Raw genomic sequence first — 18435 nt, forward strand, 5'->3', positions numbered from 1 at the left:
CTTAAGGAGGAGGAAATCACCTGAATGAGTAAGTGGGGGACACCTGCCTGACCTTTAAGCTTACCTTGGCAAGTTGCTCGTGAATCTCAAGCAGGCTGGGTCGGTTGACCTTGGGTCCACTGATGCTGCCAGTGTTGCGGTAGTACTCGATCTTGGGGACAGCGTCCACGGTGTTGTGGCCAAAAGTTTGTAGGTAGTATGTGTTTGTGTGAGAATCATAAGCATGAAAACTGGCATCTGTTTTAGCCATTTCTCCATTTTGGAGGAAATTGTCATAGCACTCCTGATTCCCAGGTCTAAAGCTGATTCTGAATCTGTTCTGGGATTCATCCCCAAAAGAGGTTTCCTCATAGTGTGGAGGGTCAGCGTTGCTATTCACAGCCGCACTGCTCTCATGGCTCTCACTTATGACATTGACTTGAAAGCGATTGGTATTACCAGGCCCAGAATCCAGAAATGCATTGGAAGAGTTGTTCAGTGACATCTTCCAAAGTGAATTTTTTATTTTAACTACGCCGTCTACTTTATGGTAGGTTTTTAAAAAAATCTCTATATTTTCCTTCTCAAAACACACACTAATGTGTTTACATTCAGGAGCCCCTGGCTTTTGATCTAGAAGAACTCAAAAGATTCTTGATGTATTGTCTCCTATACAATCTTCAGAATGTTCTTCAAAGCTGTCATTGAAAAGGAAAATTAAACTCGTTCCAAGTATTATAAATATATTTAAGCAGGGTGGAGGTATGAGAGAACAGTTTTCTTTTGTTAAGACATAAAATTTTAAATTCATTTCCTTAAAAATTACCTGTCTAGGAACCTTAGTTACCTGGACAATTAAATCCCATAATAAATAACTGGGGACCTACTTCAGCAAACAGAATTTCCAATGGAATCATTAAAATGTTGCCTATGTTGGTAGCATTTGCTAGTACTCAGTGCAGTTGGATTCAATATGACTTTGGGAAAGATACAATTCTACCAATTAAATAGAGTAAGAGCTGATAAAAAATATTCTCAGCCTGAAACACAGTTCGTGGACAGTACTAAATGCTGAAACTGCAGAGTATTTTATGATTGATATTAATACACATGAGATGATGAAAACATTTTTAAAATAATTTTAAAATTTCTAAAAAAATACGTTCTTGTCACGTTATAAAAATATATCCTGTTAAGATGTCTCTGTGAATTCTTGGATCTTTCACTAGCCTTCAAAACATTTCATCTGTTCATACATTTGTTTAACAAATGCTATTATGGAACCTTTTAAAAAACAGGCGTGTTCAGGGTAAGGAAATAAATTTCAGTCTTTAATAAAGTTGTTTACTATAGTTAGTAAATAATCATGCTCTACTGATTCTTTTTAATGAAATATTCTCAGTCTTCATTGAGAGGTTTATATTTGACTGTGAGATAGACTACATAATGAGATAGACTACATAATCATTTCCACAATCCACAATATAAGCCCATCTTAGAACATTTTTTTCCTTAGAATAATATCTCTCTATATAATTTGGCTTTTCAAAGAAAATTCTAGAAATACAGATTTTAAAAAATTAAAAGAACAACTTGCCTCTCTCCTGCAGTTATTAAAGCTATTTCTTTGAATTGGAAAGAAAAAAAATTTCAACTTCAACTCTCAAATAATCCTTCCTGGAGAAATTATAAGTAAAGCTGTTACCTCTTTAGTTTTTATAGAACATCTTATTTCTCTTATAGTCCTTGATGTCCTCCCTTTTACTCCACTCCTCACAATCTACTTTATGACATAATATTAAGTATGAAATATACACTGCCCAGAAATGTTTAACTTACCCCCCAGGAGCCTTCCTCTCAGGCAGCATAACCTGCTTCAGCATCACCCAGGCATATATGCAGCACGTAGCTTTCAGCCCCAAACCTTAGGCTTCTTCTTATTGGTTAGAGTCTGTCTTTAAAAGATGACTGAGCAGTGGCTGGCCTGTAATAGTCCTGTAGGTCCTGCCCAGTCGTTAGCACAGAAGAACCTTCAGTACCACGTCAACTAGTAACCAGGAGTAAACCATTAATCCTTGTAGACAGGAAGTCAAAATTTCTTTAATTCATAAGGGGAGCTGAATTGCTCAACAGCAGTCATCCAACAAAATATCAGTCGTGCTTCAGTCATCTGAGGCCAAATAATTTGAAAACTGCCATCTCATTTCACGTGATTCCTAGTGACCTTCTATTGTTCAGCCTGTACAGCAAAATACAGGCCTCGTATTTAGAAGTATAAATAATTCTATACTTTGTGACTAGAAAATGGTACTGGAGATTATTTTATCTTGCTTGTAGTAGATATGATCTTGATTCTTCTCTGCATGGGAAGTGAGCAGATTGAGAGTAGGATCAATGATTCATTGATAGTATTTCTATCTAATGGGAAAATTGTTTCAAGCAGGAATCAAACTATGGGTAACTTTCCCAGTGGCACTGCTAAATGAACTTTTTGCCTCCTCTTGGCAAAACATTTTTATCAAACGTGGTTTTTCAGTTTTGTTAAGGGAATGATGTTGCTCAAATACATGAGGTGCCAATTGTTAAGAGAGCAGACAGTTCCTTTGTGCCGGTTCTGTTATTGGTTTTCAGTTTGGATGATTGAAGGACTCCTCCTTGTGTTTATCAGAAACTCTCCAAGTGATTTCCAGTTGCCTGAGCAGCACAGTTGTGGTGTAATGTAGAAATTAGGAGCACATCTCTGGAGTCCAGGTACTTAATTTACATTCTGGCCCTGCCACTTCCTATCTAGGTGAACTCTGGCAAGTTAATCAGTCTCTTTGTGCCTTAACTTCCTCCTCTGTAAAATGCAGTTGTGAATAATACTGTGTTGTAAACTTATTGTGAGGGTTAACTGTGTTAACTTGTATATGGGGTGAAAGTGCTAATTTTAGAAAGCACCGTTGGTAGTTAATACTTTCTTTTACTATAATGGCAATTTTTACAGTTTACTGAGGACTTTTACATAGTCATCCAAAATTCTGGGGTGAATCCTTAAGAGATTGGGATAGGTACTATGCCAATTAAAATAGGGGGAAAGGTAGGTTGGTGAATAGATACCAGATTATAGAAGGGGGTCTGTAGGTTACCTAAGTAAAACCCCTTAGAGGTTTTTAGTCAGGTAAATGTCATACTAATTAGTCAGGCTAATGTCATGAGGGTGTATCAGAAACTGAGAGAATTATAAATAAGTATCTAGAGCCCATGTTGCTCTTAAAGGCCACTGGTATAAGACATTTATCTGTTCAACAGAGTTCTGACTTCCAATATAGCAGGCATAGGGATAATCACATTTCAGACTCAGCTAGGTGGGCTGGTTATTCAGATCAGCCAAGAGGAGGCTAGGACCTAAAACAAGGCTTATTTACTGGCCCTGGACAGGAGCTGTGAACTTGTAGTTATTTCTGCCATCTCTAATCTCTCTTTCTTCCAACCATTCCCTCAACTCTGGCCCTCTTCCAGGAGCACCCCCCCCCCAAATTAATTCTCAGCTTTATCCTCTACCAAAGATTATGCATGCCTCTGATAGTCCTCAATTTCCTTTTTCCTCACTAACTAAGTACCTGACTACAGTGTAGTGTGAATTGGTTTTAGTCTTAGTCTTACATCAACTGGACATTTTCATTCTAAGCCTTTTATCTCTAACTGTGAAATGAAAGTCTTTGTTTTATATTAAGGGCATTCAGACATGAGAGAGCAGATGGGAAATGGTTTGGGGGATATGGATTAAATTACATCATCCATAAAGCCAACTTTTAAGGCCTTTCAGCCAGATGGGTAAGGTAGCAGGGGGAAACTGTCTGGAGGTGCTCCTTGACTTTTTTTTCCTCTTGTCCTCCTAGATAGGGTTCTTGAGTAGGCAGCTAGGGGATGATCTGGTTAAGACATTGCAATCTATTCCTAGAAGGGTTAGCATTTCAGGAAATTTCCAAGTTCTCCATGCTATAACCATCCTTTATATCTTCTGTTGTTTCTGTCTCTAAAAATACAGATTCTAATCTGTCTTTATTCTCCCCTTTCCTCTAAAACTCTAAAGGCGTATAATAGGCCATGAATAAATGCCATGAAGGAAGACACTTTTGGTTGAAAGAATTTCTCTTTCATAGGGTTGGAAATAATACTAAGGCGAAGTTTTTGATATCTGAAAAATTTATGGGTGTCGAACTTTCAGGATCAATGTCCATACTTCATAAAATTTTCTTATCTTTGGTTTTTGGAGGTTTTTTTTCTTTTTGAAATTAAGATCTGGCTTTTTAACATAACAAGTTTAGTCACCAACATGGAAGGTCTTTTTGGGTCTCTTCCTTGGGAAACAAATGGAGCAACAAATGGTACTTGGGCATATATCTTAGCCAGCACTTCAAAAGCCTGGGTCACAAAAGAGATGACTAGCATCCTGAAATTTACAACTTTCAGTGTGTCCAGCTGACTTGGCTCAAAAAACTGTTCTTAGACCAGATTACTAACTGGCTGCAAAGTGTCCCAGGCTGATACTTCCATATCTACTGGGGTTCAGAGAGCTTCCTTGAGGTGTAAGTTTGGTCCAGAAAATCAATTGTCAGCACAGATGTGTTCCAAATCTACTAGGAGATGAAAAGTGTCAGGGAATCTCACTGAGACAGCTGGTTTTGGAGTGCCATAGACCCAAGCAATAATCATATTTGTAAGAGATGTAGCCATATTGAGGAGAGTATCTGGAAGTATAGTGTGATATTTGCAAACAATGACTATGACTTAGATAATAGCCCAATTTTAATTCTTAATACAATCACTCCATAGCTTGGTGACCTTGGGAAGTTACTCAGTCTCTCTCAGCTTCATTTCCCCATATGTGATGTTGAGATGGTAAGATAGAAATAGTAGTACTGAACTCAAAGGATTGATAAGAATATCAAATTGTGTAAAAAATGGCAAGCCCCTAATTTAGTGCTAATACTTGGTAGATATTAATCTCCTTTCTTTTTTCTTTTCTTTTTCTTTTTTGTTGTTGTTGTTATGTTTGGCAGTTCTGCGTTCTCAAATGACACAAACATTTTTGTATTTATTTATTTATCTCATGGCATATTCCCCCATTAAGTGATAATAAAGAATCAGAATTTTTTATTTGGAAAAAAATTTAAATTTTTTTAAATTATAAAATGAAGAGAATAAATACTAGAGAGACTGAATAAATTACACTAAGCCATTGCTTATTAAGGCTTGAAAATCTCTATAACAATTAACCAACAGGGATAATACATGATAGCAAGGTATGTTTAAACTGTTACTTGGTTTTCAAATTACTTTCTTACTCATTATATGTCACTTGGTCCTCCCAACATTCCTAAAAGAGGATTCTTTATCCTTGTTTTGCAGATGTAGAACTTAAATTCCCTTTAGGTAACTTTCTAGATCATAATGCTTGTTCTTGATTAGACCAATATTAGAATTCAAATTTCAGAATTTAGCTTCCTAAATTGAAAATTTTTCATGACTTCTTAAATCCTCATTCATCTCAGATCTCTGGATTTTCAGATATATTTGTAGAGTTCATAGGGCACTAAAATTAAAAGGGATGTTAATGATCCTATTGTTAGCTTGCTCACTGAAGTCCACAGAAATAAGATGACTTGGCCAAAGTTGATGCTCTAATGGTGGCAGAGTGGAGACTGGACTTCTTGTTTCTTGTTTTCACCAGGTCATGATGAAAACTCCCTTCTTAATGCTATTTATAAAAGGAGAGGAAAATGGAGTATCAGTATGATCCTAAACTAGGGGATTTTATTGCAAAAAATTCTATAAGAAGAACCAGAAATTTCAAGTTGTGACATTTGAGGAACTTTATGGCCTATGGCTACTTGTAGGGTTTGTGTGTTAGTTTTTTCACATGTGAACATTATTGACCTATGGTTATTATTAAGAAAATCATATTTCTTTATTCTTTGGACCGAGGTGATCCTTATCTTTGACACTTAATTCTCTAGTGCAAGGGGGTCAGGAATATGGAGAGAGGGTGGGTTTCTGGGTGTTGCATAGGGGCAGATGCAGAAAGACTCTAGCACAGTTCATTGGCTGAAAAAGGAAGCAGAGATTCAAGGCAGATGGTCCAGATAAGAATAAAGATAGCATATATGGGTGGAGCCATCTTTATATTCTATTAATCAGAAATCTCAGGGTGAGGAATGCCAAAGTGGTTTATCATTTACACAGCATAATCATTAAAGTAACCATGTTTATTGAATTCAGTGAATAAAATGAGCCTCTTCCAGCATGCCGAAGGAAATTACAGTTGTGACCATCCTGTGCCCCTCTGATATAACACTAAAAACTGCAAAGCTGGGACACTCAGGCAAGTGCGTATTCAAATGTCCCTTTATCAAACTCTTCAACTTCATTTTCCCATGTAGAGGAAGGCATGCTACTATACGGGTCTAACAGGATCTTGAAGCATCTGATAATAAGAAGTCCCAAGAAGATACACAAAATCCCAACAAAAGCGAAGCCAGTTTTTTGCTCCATAGTCAATGAGAAAGCTGACACTTCATTGACACTCATCTTAGCTGAAGAGTTGCCACAATAGGGACTACTCATTATTCACTGTCACATCATTTTGGCTCTTCAAAATTCCTGCTGGAGTCACCTCTTGGCCTAGAAACAAAATTGGACTCAGTTTAGTCTTATCCATATATGGTATTAGGTAGGTAATTGTTTTATAAAATTTGGCAGTTTTCAAACTCTTTGCCTCATTAAAGATACTCAAAAACATCATCAGATATGGATCAGAATCAAATTAGTATTGGAGATGCTACTTCTATTGTAGTAATTACAGAATTGCCTTTGTGACACATAAAACTGTACCTATATATACTAAACATTAAATCAAGCATGAAGGGGTATAGTCAGATAATTAACCCAAAAAGCTTTGATCCATTGTGACATGGTTTCATCACTGCCTCTTTGACTCAAGTTTTCATCTGATTTTCATTTCATTTTGCATGTATCAATAAAACCACAAATAATTGCAGGGTATAAGCTGGTTAAGCTGGTTAAGCTCTCTAAAGTCTTTGGCAGAAGGGGCACTGCACCTGTGCCATATGGAAGTTCCCAAGCCAGGGGTTGAATCAGAGCTGTAGCTGCAGGACAACAACATTAGATCCCAGTCGCATCTGTGACCTATACTGCAGCTCAGGGCAACAAGGCCAGATTCTTAACCCACTGAGCAGGGCCAGGGATTGAACCCACATCCTCATGGATACCAAGTGGGTTCATTACCACTGAGCCACAGTGGGAATTCCAAAGTCCATGTTTTAAGGTCTATCACCAAAGTCATTTTGTCTGATAGATTCCAATCTTTCTGTATAAGGCCTTTTTTCTTTTTAATCCCATTAGACGTATGTTCTTGTATTTTCTTTTCCACTACCACTTCATACACTAAATGTTAATTTCTTAAAGAGAACTTGTGTTTTTAAAATTATTAAAAAGAGTAGTACCTAACATAGTAGCTTGCAAGTAACAAGCAGCAGTGGCTGTGAACCATTAATCAGCTCCCCACCATCTCCATTAGCTTTCACCCCCTAAATGGTCTTAACATCCAAGTTAAACAGCATGTTTTCTATGAAATTTGGCTTCAAGGCAAGCTCCCCAGACCCCTTTCCAACCTATTATTTCTCACTTTCTCTAAGCCCCTACCATACTGAGATTTTGAAACTACAGTAATAGTGTTCAGAAAGTGTGGGCTGAATTGAAGCAAAATAGACCTTTTTCCATTTGATGTCTTAATGTTAATTAAATTAATTAATCAAAATTAAGTTTAGTTAATTAAATCAAATGGTTACTAACTCACAGCCACTCTTCTTGAGAGAACTGTCACCAAACAGCTTGTAATTGAGAATAATAGGAGTTCCCATAGTGGCACAGCGGAAATGAATCCAACTAGGAACCAGGAGGTTGCGGGTTTGATTCCTGGCCTCAGTGGGTTAAGGATCCAGCCTTATCGTGACCTGTGGTGTAGGTTGCAGATGCTGTTCAGAGCTGGCGCTGCTGTGGCTCTGGCATAGGACAGCAGCTACAGTTCCAATTAGACTCCTAGCCTGGGAACTTCCATATGCTGAAGGTGTAGTCCTGAAAAAGACAAAAGAAAAAAAAAATAATAGACTGCTGGTGTTCTTGTCTTTATTGTTGCTTCTTTTGAAAATTTTAGAGGTTAAGCTAATTGAAATGACTGATCTTTCAGGGTTTTTTTCTTTTTGGATTCAATTTTTAGAAAACAACTGAGACAGAACAAGGAATAGGAGGTAAAGGATGGAGAAAGGGAGTAATTAATAGGAATGAGCCTTATAGATTTTAAAACTGTTTACCACCTAATACACCAGTTAATATCAAACAATATTTTATTTTATAGCAGTTTGGATTACAAAAGACCATTACCTTCAAACCTAAAGTATCATAAATATTCAGTATATTCTGGGGTATGCTGGTTATTTGACTTTTTTATTTGTTAGAAGGAAAAAATGTAGTTTCAACCCCATTTTGAATTTAAACCAAATCATTTTTTGCCCTAATAAATATGGTATAGTGAATGTATTTTAATTTTTAATTAAAAATTTTTTACCCTCAGCTAAGAAGGGTAAAATACTTCACAGATACATAGGTAAGAGATTTCCAAAGCTTTTGGAATTGGATAGTATAAACAATGAATGGATGTACAGAACCACTGTTAGTAAATTAATAAAGTCACCATTTTTTATACTACCTTGGAAGAACAGATAAAGGGTTTTCTTGTGGCTTTAAAATAGTTTATAAGCCCTCTTTGACTACCTATTGTTGGTGCCAATATAAGTGAAATACAGGACAAAACTGGGTGCTGAATGAGATTAAAATATAATAATGAATATAGCAGTTATATATTAATTATTCACTGAACACACTTTTATATTGAATATTTGCTCCTGCACTGTTCTTGGTGCTAGAGTATAATAATGAACCACATAACAATGTGCACCTGCCATAATAAGTGTTAAAACCTGCTGGAAACAGACTCAATTATTTTAAAAATATCTATCTCTAGGAGTTCCCGTCGTGGCGCAGTGGTTAACGGATCCGACTAGGAACCATGAGGTTGTGGGTTCGGTCCCTGCCCTTGCTCAGTGGGTTAACGATCCCGCGTTGCCGTGAACTGTGGTGTAGGTTGCAGACGCGGCTCGGATCCCGCGTTGCTGTGGCTCTGGCGCAGGCCAGTGGCTACAGCTCCGATTAGACCCCTAGCTTGGGAACCTCCATATGCCGTGGGAGCAGCCCAAAGAAATAGCAAAAAGACAACAACAAAAAAAATCTATCTCTATATATCATATCAGGTAGTCATAAATGCTATGAAAGAAAGCAAGTTAAGAGAAAAGAGAATGATGGTGAATAAAAGGCATTTCTTTATGAAAGAAATCGCCAAAGGATTCCCTAAAGAGATAACATCTGACCTGAAGCCTGAATGATGTTAAGAAGACAACCATGAAAATATCTGGAGTTTGAGGAAATAGTCATTGCACAGGCTTTGAGGTAGGAGGGTTTCATCCACAATATGTTCAGATAAAGAAACTGACTGATAACAATTTAAACTCCCTGCTTGTGCAAGACTGTTTAATGGTATCACAAGACAAAGAAAAGGCAGAAGTGTTTAATCTACTTTGGTCTTTTTAAACAATGGAGGATGCTCTTTAGAAATGACCCCAAAATCAAACAATAAAAGGCGACAAGGAAATAATAGAATAATGTTTATCCACATTAGATGAGTTAGAATTCCCAGGATAAGACGATTTATAACTTGCATGGACAAAAAACTTGCAAAACTTTGAGAAATGCCTGACCATAGAGTGCTGCCAGAAATACGGACATGGACAGACAAATATCTCATTTTCAGAAAGAGCAGTGGGGAAATGAGAAAATTATACATTGGTAACTTGGAATTAATCTTTGTAACAATTTTGTAATTAATTATTTTAACAGGTAATTTGTTAGCATTTAAGAAGTCACTAAAAGTTGAGATGAATTTAATAAGAAGTAATACCAAATTCATTTCCTTTTTCGAAAGTTTACTACAAACATGGACTGTCAGAGAAGTAGCATGTACATGGTTTAGTCCATGCAAATAGCATGGCAATCCATTTAACAGTCTCCCTTGATATTTTTTTGTAGGAGGGGGAAGATGTTGAGATATGCCTAGCTAATATTTTCGTGTAGATTCATATTTCACTTAAATGTCCCAATGAAAATTGGGTTCTTGGAGTTCCCTTCACAGCACAGCGGAAATGAATCTGACTAGGAACCATGAGGTTGCCGGTTCGATCTCTGGCCTTGCTCAGTGGGTTATGGATCGGGCATTGCCGTGGCTTTGGCATAGGCCAGCAGCAACAGCTCCCATTAGACCCCTAGCCTGGGAACCTCCATGTGCTGCAGGTGTGGCTCTAAAAATATCAAAAACAAAACAAAACAAAACAAAAAAATTGGGTTCTATAGTCATAGAGACAGTTTTCCCATGTACTATCACAAAGTTCTAATGCTGTCTATACCCTCATCTGTGTTTTTGAACAGTAACTAAGTTGAAGACATTGAAGTGTTGATTATTAAATTGGACACAAACCTGAGCTGAAGACTCAGGATCAGTAGGAGCTGAAGTTAGCTCATAGGATCAAGATTCAAGATAATTCTGATGACAGGCATTCTGGATTGAAACCAAAATGTAAAATTTAATAGAAACACTTCTAAAGCCCCATATTTAAATGGGAAGGAGGGAGATGCAACAAACTTAGACTGGGGACTCTTGATTTAGAAGTTCCTGTGAACAGGTATTTTCTTAACATCCTAAAAGGAAGAACTTAAGATTTTTATATTTATCTTAAAATTCTACCTTATACCAAAGATGAAAACAAAAATATAATCCATGGAGAACATCTGAAAGAATAATATTCATATGTTGAAAAAAGTCTGCAAGAATTGTGTCCACACAAGCAAATATGTGAAAAGTGAAGCAATTGCCTAACATGTTCAGAAAATAAATGCTCTTGGGAATTTAAACAATATATATAGCAGTTAAAATGCTAATATTTTCAGGCCTTAATTTTTCAAATATTTGCCCCAAATTTCCATTTTGCTTGTTCTGTGAAGTAAATAATTGCATCATTTCAACACCAAGTCTAATGTTTTTGAGAATATACTATTAAGTTTGCTGAGCTGGGTACCTTCCATTTTCATTTTCTCCTTGAACAGAAGCAAAAAAAAAAAAAAAAAAAAAAAAAAAGGCAGATTTTGCAAAACAGACATTTTAAAGGTTAACTCAAAAGGAAAACATCATCTTAATATCCTGTTTACAGGGAAATAGAAAATGAAAGAAATATGAGAAAAATTTAGACCATGGATTTATAAAACTCTGAATAAATAAACCCTTTTTGTCTCAAAAAAAAATTTGAGACAAAAGTAATAAACTTTCAAAAAAAGAGTAGAATGTAAAATTGTGTGGTAAAAGTTATTTTAAATATGCTATCTCACAAAAAAATGGACAGAATTATCAACATTGTATAGTTTCAATATCAGGGTCTGAGTGTTTTGTGATAGAGCATTTTAGTATATTTCTACGGTACTATTGCAAATGATAAAATATTATTGCCTCAAGCTGTGTTCATTGAAATAAATGTTTGGATACTTTAGAAATGAGAAAATGAAAAGCCTATAATTTCCTTAATGGTAATTGTTAGAAACTGGGATTTCTAAGTCCTGATGAGTCATAGGACTGGGCCAAGGATATATTTGTAGATACCAATAGGCCCAAATCTCACTGAGTTGTTTTATGTTTAGAAACCAATAAATAAACAAGGTCTTTCTATTACCAGTCATACAAATCATTCAACTGTGAGTAGTGAAGAAAAGATAACAGTATTTGTACACCTTATTTATAGCTTTTCATATATGTGAATGTTATCACATAATATTCAACAATGTGCAATTGCAGAAACCAATATTGAAAAGTATATGCCCATAAAAAAAACCTTCTATATTTTATTTCAATCAACAGGTTTTTTTCCTACTGTTTATTTATCTATTAATAATTTTCCAAATAATTAATCTGAAATAACAACTATTATAGTGAAATATGGTGTTCTGGGTGAAAAGTATTTTGATACTGGTCATTAGATATAATAATCTCTAATGCTAATGATATGAGCATTCATAACCTAATGAAATGAGACAGATAGGAAAGCCCAAGCTTAAAAAATAATGAATTCTCCCGTATACAAATATATTCACACCACATCAAATATCAAGATTATTAAATCCTGTTAAAAGTGAAGAGGGAAAAGAAGCATTACTGAGGCCACGTCTGCACAGAGCTAGTTAATTTCTGGAAAGGAATATGTTGGAATCTAAGGAAAACCTTAAATCACAAACCCAGTGGTCTTCATCATGATGAAGTGCAAGTATTTCAGGCCTTCCCAGGGATCCAAAACCTTGAGATATGCCCCAGAATCCACCCCCTTTCCTAACCTTGCAAATTTCAACCTTAAGAGAATTTCCCTCTTAAGAGAATGTTTAAATGGCCCCTCAAGGACTCTGACATTGTTGTTCCAAAGCACTGGAAATCTGGTCTGAAAATTTTCAAAATGCCTCACTAGAGAAACCTGTTCTGTCATTATCCTTCTGCCTTGTTTGTCTCTATTTCTCTTTGGACATATTAAACTGAAGAAGAATAGAAACCACCTACAAAACATTGTGGAAGAAGCATCAGCAAGCACACACACAGCACATCTATTTTTGTTTGTTTGTTTGTTGTTGTTGTTGTTTTTTGGCAGCAGCAGCAACATTAGGGCTTTTCCTCCTTTAGAATTTGAACTCATCAGACCTGCAGGCTCATTCCTCTTCCCCCTCCCCCATCTCCTTTCCTGCTCCCTAGCTTCAGAAATAACAAGAAAATGAGACATGCTTCTCATCTGGACCACGCAATGGAATCCTGTCAGTTAAAGCGGAGGGTAGGGGGAGAAAGTTACTTCCCAGGCAGAGAAGTCTCACCTTCCATGCTTGTTGCCATGGAGATGAAATCCAGCGAGTAGATTTAAGTGTTGGCAGGTTTGTCTGTGTTCGCTGATCGGTTCAGTAACAATGTAAAAGGCGTGTCCTGGGAACCTGCGTGGAGGCACAGGGCCGCGGTTAGCTCTTTCCTGGCCTATGTGTGTAAATGTCTGTATCGGTCGGTGAGGGACTGAAGACGTGGCTGCCCGCGAAGTACGTGTGCGCGCGCGAGTTTATTAGCTGGAAAATGTGCATGGATTTCTTCGATGTGGCAGTGTATAAATATTTGCCCGCGGTGTGTACGTGTGTGAGGGCGTTTGACCGTGTGTGTACGTAAGAGAAAGAGATGGGAAATCAGAGCGGGGAGGGAACTGGCTACCGCAACAGGCTCTATCTATATCTTAGTCCTTAGCTCTGCTAAAAAGAAAAAGAAAAGAAAAAAAAAAAGATAGGGGCTCATTTTCACTCATATCACACTCTGCAGGTTAACAATTGGAATTCATCACCAATTTCGCTTTCTAAGGCAGTGGGGGTTTAGTGAATTTATTGTTAAAATCCTTGTTTTCTTCCTCTCCCTGCATCTGTGGCTGTTCCGCGGGCATTTTGCTGAGCTCGGTGACCGCAGTCTCAGGGAGTAGGCACTAAATTCTTATGTTTTCCTTTTCATCCTATAAAGGAAAGATGTGAATAAACGCTGTATTGGTTTTGCTGGGGACTGCATGCGTCACTTGAAGTTATTTTTCCCTATTCTTCTCCTTTACTATGAAAACCCAACAGAATACTCTCCCCTTAAGACGAGGTATCTAACCTCTGTCCGTGGTGCTGAAACATTGCATAGTACGATCTAGCTCCCACAAACAAGGCAGAAGACACCAAGCGAGCAAGGCTGTGATTAAATCCACCCGGAGGTGTGTGATACATTTTCTAAACAGTATTGAGTATATAGAAATCAAATCTAAACTTCATTTAAAGCAAATAAAACGAAACAAAAACAAGAAAACAAGCAAAAAACCCCTCTCTCCTCATCCTTACTTGGGGCTCTTCACTTTCTCCAAACTCAGTTAAAAGTTTCCAAGCCTATTATTCATCTTTGGATATTATATCCGGATCTCGAAAGTCTCAAACACTTGTAGATTCCTTAAAAACTTAATTATTAACCTCATGAATTATTAAATATCTAATAATTGGGAAAAGTGTAGATGGAGAATTGAATCATTGTTCATGTATAAAAATGCTGAAAACACATAAGTAAAGGTGTATTGTAGTTCAATAACAAAGGGAAGACAAAATTTATGTTAAGGTATTTACTAAATTAGGAACTTTCATGATCTTCCAAAAAATGGGCAATGTATAACTGTGAATTCATACAAGACTACACTCAAATTTTTTTTTTTTTTAACAGAGTTCTCATCATGGCACAGCAGAAACAAATCTGATTAGGGACTATGAGGTTGTGGGTTTGATCCCTGGCCTCACTCAGTGGGTTAAGGATCCAGTGTTGCAGTGAGCTGTGGTGTAGGTTGTAGATGCGGCTCAGATCTGGCATTGCTGTGGCTCAGGCTTAGGCTGGCAGCAACAGCTCCAATTAGACCCCTAGCCTGGGAACCTCCATATGCCACTGGTGCAACCCTAAAAAGGACAAAAGACAAAAAAAAAAAGTTATTCTTTTAAATTTGAAACTATTAAACAGGGATTTCCAGTTGTTGCTCAGCAGAAATTAATCCAACTAGTATCCATGAGGATGTGGGTTCAGTCCCTGGCAATACTCAATGGGCCAGAATCCAGCATTGTGGTAAGCTGTGGTGTAGGTCACAGATGTGGCTGGGATCCCGAATTGCTGTGTCTGGAGTAGGCTGGCAGCTGTAGCTCACATTTGACCCCTAGTCTGGGAACTTCCATATGCCATGTGGCCCTAAAAAAACAAAAGTAAATAAATAAATTAATAAATAAACTATTAAACACCCTCTAATGTAGACCCACCAAAAGAGAGTGGAATAAGTATCTTTTTCCAGGAACATGTTCATAGCCATAGTTTTATTGACTTTTTTTTTTTTTTTTTTTTTTTTTTTTTAAGCTTTCTAAGGGCCACATCCTTTTTCGGTGCTATGTGCTAGAGTAGCACTTCTTGAAATTTAATGTGCCTACGAATCCTCTGGGGATCTTGTTAAAATGCGGGCTTTCATTAAGTGTGAGGCTGGGTTCAGATTCTGAATTTCTTTTTTTTTTTTTTTTGTCTTTTTGCCATTTTTTGGGCCGTTCCTGCGGCATATGGAGGTTCCCAGGCTAGGGGTCTAATCGGAGCTACAGCCGCCAGCCTATGCCAGAGCCACAGCAACGCAGGATCTGAGCAGAGTCTGCGACCTACACCACAGCTCATGGCAACGCTGGATCGTTAACCCACTGAGCAAGGGCAGGGACCGAACCCGCAACCTCATGGTTCCTAGTCGGATTCGTTAACCACTGCGCCACAACGGGAACTCCAGATTCTGAATTTCTAACAAAATCCCAGATGATTCTAGAGGTTGCTTGTATCAGGACTACACTTCAACTAACAAGGTTCTAGAGATACTGTATTCTGGTGATGCACTCATCATAGAGTATAGAGAAGAAGGTCATTTTCTTCCATCAATTATTCTATGTATGTTTCTAGACTATTGCAAGAATATTCTATTCAAATAAGTTCAGAGGCTAACCATTTGTTTGCACACAATTAACAAACTGTTTATGATTATTTGATTGATTTTGACAGTGTCCAGACACATGCTACAGATTATTCTACTCTGTATTTCCATACTATGATCTGAAATCACTCATTCTTTCTATAAGGCAAGCTTAAGAAAAGACAACAAAATTATGTGATTCTACCACTGAGGTGTGGGCCTCACTCCAAGAATTTGTTATAATGATTGGAAACTTTGACTTGTCATAACTTTAAATATGGTTCCATAGCAGATGTTCATGATACTGATTTTAAAACACTGGACATTACAGGTCTAATTCTTACCCAGTTTATAAAGTGGAATAGGGCCATTGTTTTATAGACCATTTGAATGATATCTGATCTGTGAATATAATTGACATAATACAGTTATACTTAGATTTTGAAGGTTCCTCTGGATGATTTTCTGTTTAATTTTTTATTTATATCTACATCACTTATAAAGTGCTTTCAGTTAAATGTTTTTGAATTGATGCCAAAGGAAAATTTTGACAATAAATTAGGTTCCTAGGTGTTAGTTGGTGTTAGTATATGACCTTGGCCTTTTTCAAGGTATATGAATGGAGGTGATGTTCTGGAAAGTGTCCAAAGTTCTTCGTTTAGGAAAGCATAATGGATTAAAAATTAATTATGTTTCATTCCTTTGCCATATACTGGGATACAAAGATTAATGAGATTTGGCTTCTGCTTGCCATGAGATACTTTGCAAAACAACATGGCAAGTTCTACAAAGTCCTATAGAAACATTTATTTCATTACCAAAGTAGTGATGAAGAAACGCAAAATAGTAAAACCCAGAATACCTGTATTTCAGATTCTTGCCAATGTCTGCTGCCCAAGTTTTATTAAAAAATTGTTGAAAGGTATTAAATATATGAATGCTTTTATAAATCACACATCATTAACATGTACTTCTGGATTGTCTATAATTTATTTTCAGAATAATACAAATTACTAGAGAGGTAAATATGTGGGTATCATTGTTTAGACCTTTTTCTGAAAGAACTGAATTTACTACGCTTTGACTTTACACTTCCAGCTTATATACAACTATATAAAACAACCCTCATCTTACACAATCCACTCTATTCTGCTATGGGGTTGTTACCAAATTGAAGACTTGCCCAATACATCCTTTACTATTCCTTATGACATCCCTTGGAAAACATTTCTTTCAATATCTACTTCATGACTTGAACTCTCATATCCCTCCTCTTCACTTAAGTCATCCCGAGGTAAGTAGTGTGTTCTCTTCTTATGTACAGTGTATATCATGTAGCTGATCACATGTGCCTTTTCTTTTGGTAAACCAGGAGGTCAAGGTCAAATCAACAGCTAACAACTAGTAACTATATAAGACATTGAGATCTTTGTGTTCTTTCTTCAATGCTCAGGTATTGGGTATATTATTTTCTTTTATCTGTTTTAATGTGTGTCCTCATATAAATATTCTCATAGAATCAGAAGTGGAGCAAATAAACTTAAAATAAGTAAATAAATAAATTTATTTCTCCACTTTTTGGCAAAAATGTTGATTACTGGGTGAATATATATGGTTGTTTTATACATTTGTTTCTAACAACATTCTAAAATATAGAAAAATAGTTATTCTGGTTAGCTAGGAAGATAAAAATCTAATTTATTATGACTAAATAGTAAATGTTAAGCCAGGAGAAGAAAATTTCAGTTTATGTAGCTACAGATAAGCTTTATAGCAAAACGTATTGTTTCCCTGTTTCTCCTTCTGTGCATTACTGTCCCTTGTATGACTAGAACTTTTTATTATGTCAGAGAGCAGAAGTATTAATTATCTTGTTAGAAGACATGGTAACTATAGAAATTCAAAAACATGACACCCCCACTCTAATGAATATACTCTAGAATGAGGGCATCACAAAGGAATTGAAAGCAAGAATTTTCTCTAACAAGCCAACTCAATTCTTTTCAGAGGAAAATTTTGCCTACTATGAATTCTTGCCACCCTGGTTCAAATTGACTTCTTGCTCTCAGGTTTTATATAGTGGGGTCCTCTCTTGAATTTATTAGGCCAACATGTTATCTTCAGCTTTTCATGGAAAACTACATTATTTTTTTTGTCTGGCTTATGTTTGTTTATTCTTTCTGAGTTAAAATTTTTGAAAGTAACTTGCTTTTTTATTTGAAATGTTACTATTTACTCAGGAACTGAATACTATAACTTTAAAATGCAAAACTTAGAAATTATATTAAAGACAAATGTAAATTACTTTTGTTATAAACATTAAAAGATTAACCCAATGTTTATTTAGCTTTAGATGATAGTAAGATAATTGGCTATGTCCAAAAGACACCTGTTTGTTTTTTAACACTACATTCCTATTTTGATTGCCATTTTTAGGTACACATGCCCTTATTTTCTACATAGTGGTTTTAATCTTTGTGGAGGATTAAGAATGATTTTGAAATTTCAGCAGGAAATATGTGCCCTCTCCCTAAAAATACACATACACAAAAAATTTCATTCACAATTCAGGGCATTCACAGACACTTGGAAGTCCATTTTATAACCCCAAAGTAATTTAAGGGGTGATTTTAAAATTTCTGCTATAAATGAATGGTCCATATTCTTATTCTTAGTTTTGCAACAAAGTATTGAGGTCTTAGGATCCTGTATTTTTTAAACCACTCTG

General features: G+C 36.4%; 3 protein-coding genes across 4 annotated transcripts in view; 1 reads left to right on the forward strand and 2 right to left on the reverse strand.

The window, feature by feature from the left end:
* The window catches only part of SLC12A1 (solute carrier family 12 member 1), an 89764-nt gene extending 87807 nt beyond the window's left edge, over positions 1-1957 (reverse strand). Inside the window, exons 1-2 of one of the 2 annotated variants that reach the window (XM_005654446.3) lie at positions 1819-1957; positions 65-677 (exon numbers count right to left, since the gene is read on the reverse strand). In XM_005654446.3, the coding sequence (XP_005654503.1) occupies positions 65-484 (420 nt within the window). In that variant the 5' untranslated portion in view covers positions 485-677; positions 1819-1957. The remainder of the gene's footprint in view (positions 1-64; positions 678-1818) is intronic. The other variant, XM_001926142.7, reaches the window with a different exon arrangement.
* CTXN2 (cortexin 2) lies at positions 593-13185 on the reverse strand. The gene is made up of 3 exons (XM_005654447.3): positions 13048-13185; positions 1819-6645; positions 593-677 (listed from the first exon to the last, which is right to left on the reverse strand). Exon 2 carries the CDS (start codon positions 6586-6588, stop codon positions 6343-6345), a length of 246 nt encoding a protein of 81 aa, XP_005654504.1. The 5' UTR covers positions 6589-6645; positions 13048-13185; the 3' UTR covers positions 593-677; positions 1819-6342.
* Positions 13138-18435, forward strand: part of MYEF2 (myelin expression factor 2) — a 60044-nt gene continuing 54746 nt past the window's right edge. Inside the window, exon 1 of the mRNA XM_013985472.2 lies at positions 13138-13260. Coding sequence (XP_013840926.1) covers positions 13214-13260 — 47 coding nt within the window. The 5' untranslated portion in view covers positions 13138-13213. The remainder of the gene's footprint in view (positions 13261-18435) is intronic.

The sequence above is a fragment of the Sus scrofa genome, chromosome 1 (genome assembly GCF_000003025.6).
Source record: "Sus scrofa isolate TJ Tabasco breed Duroc chromosome 1, Sscrofa11.1, whole genome shotgun sequence".
Taxonomy (NCBI): domain Eukaryota; kingdom Metazoa; phylum Chordata; class Mammalia; order Artiodactyla; family Suidae; genus Sus; species Sus scrofa.

What these genes read in the sequence shown, in the direction of transcription:
- CTXN2 (XM_005654447.3), bottom strand. Translation starts at nt 6,588, where the DNA reads ATGAGTAGTCCCTATTGTGGCAACTCTTCAGCTAAGATGAGTGTCAAT.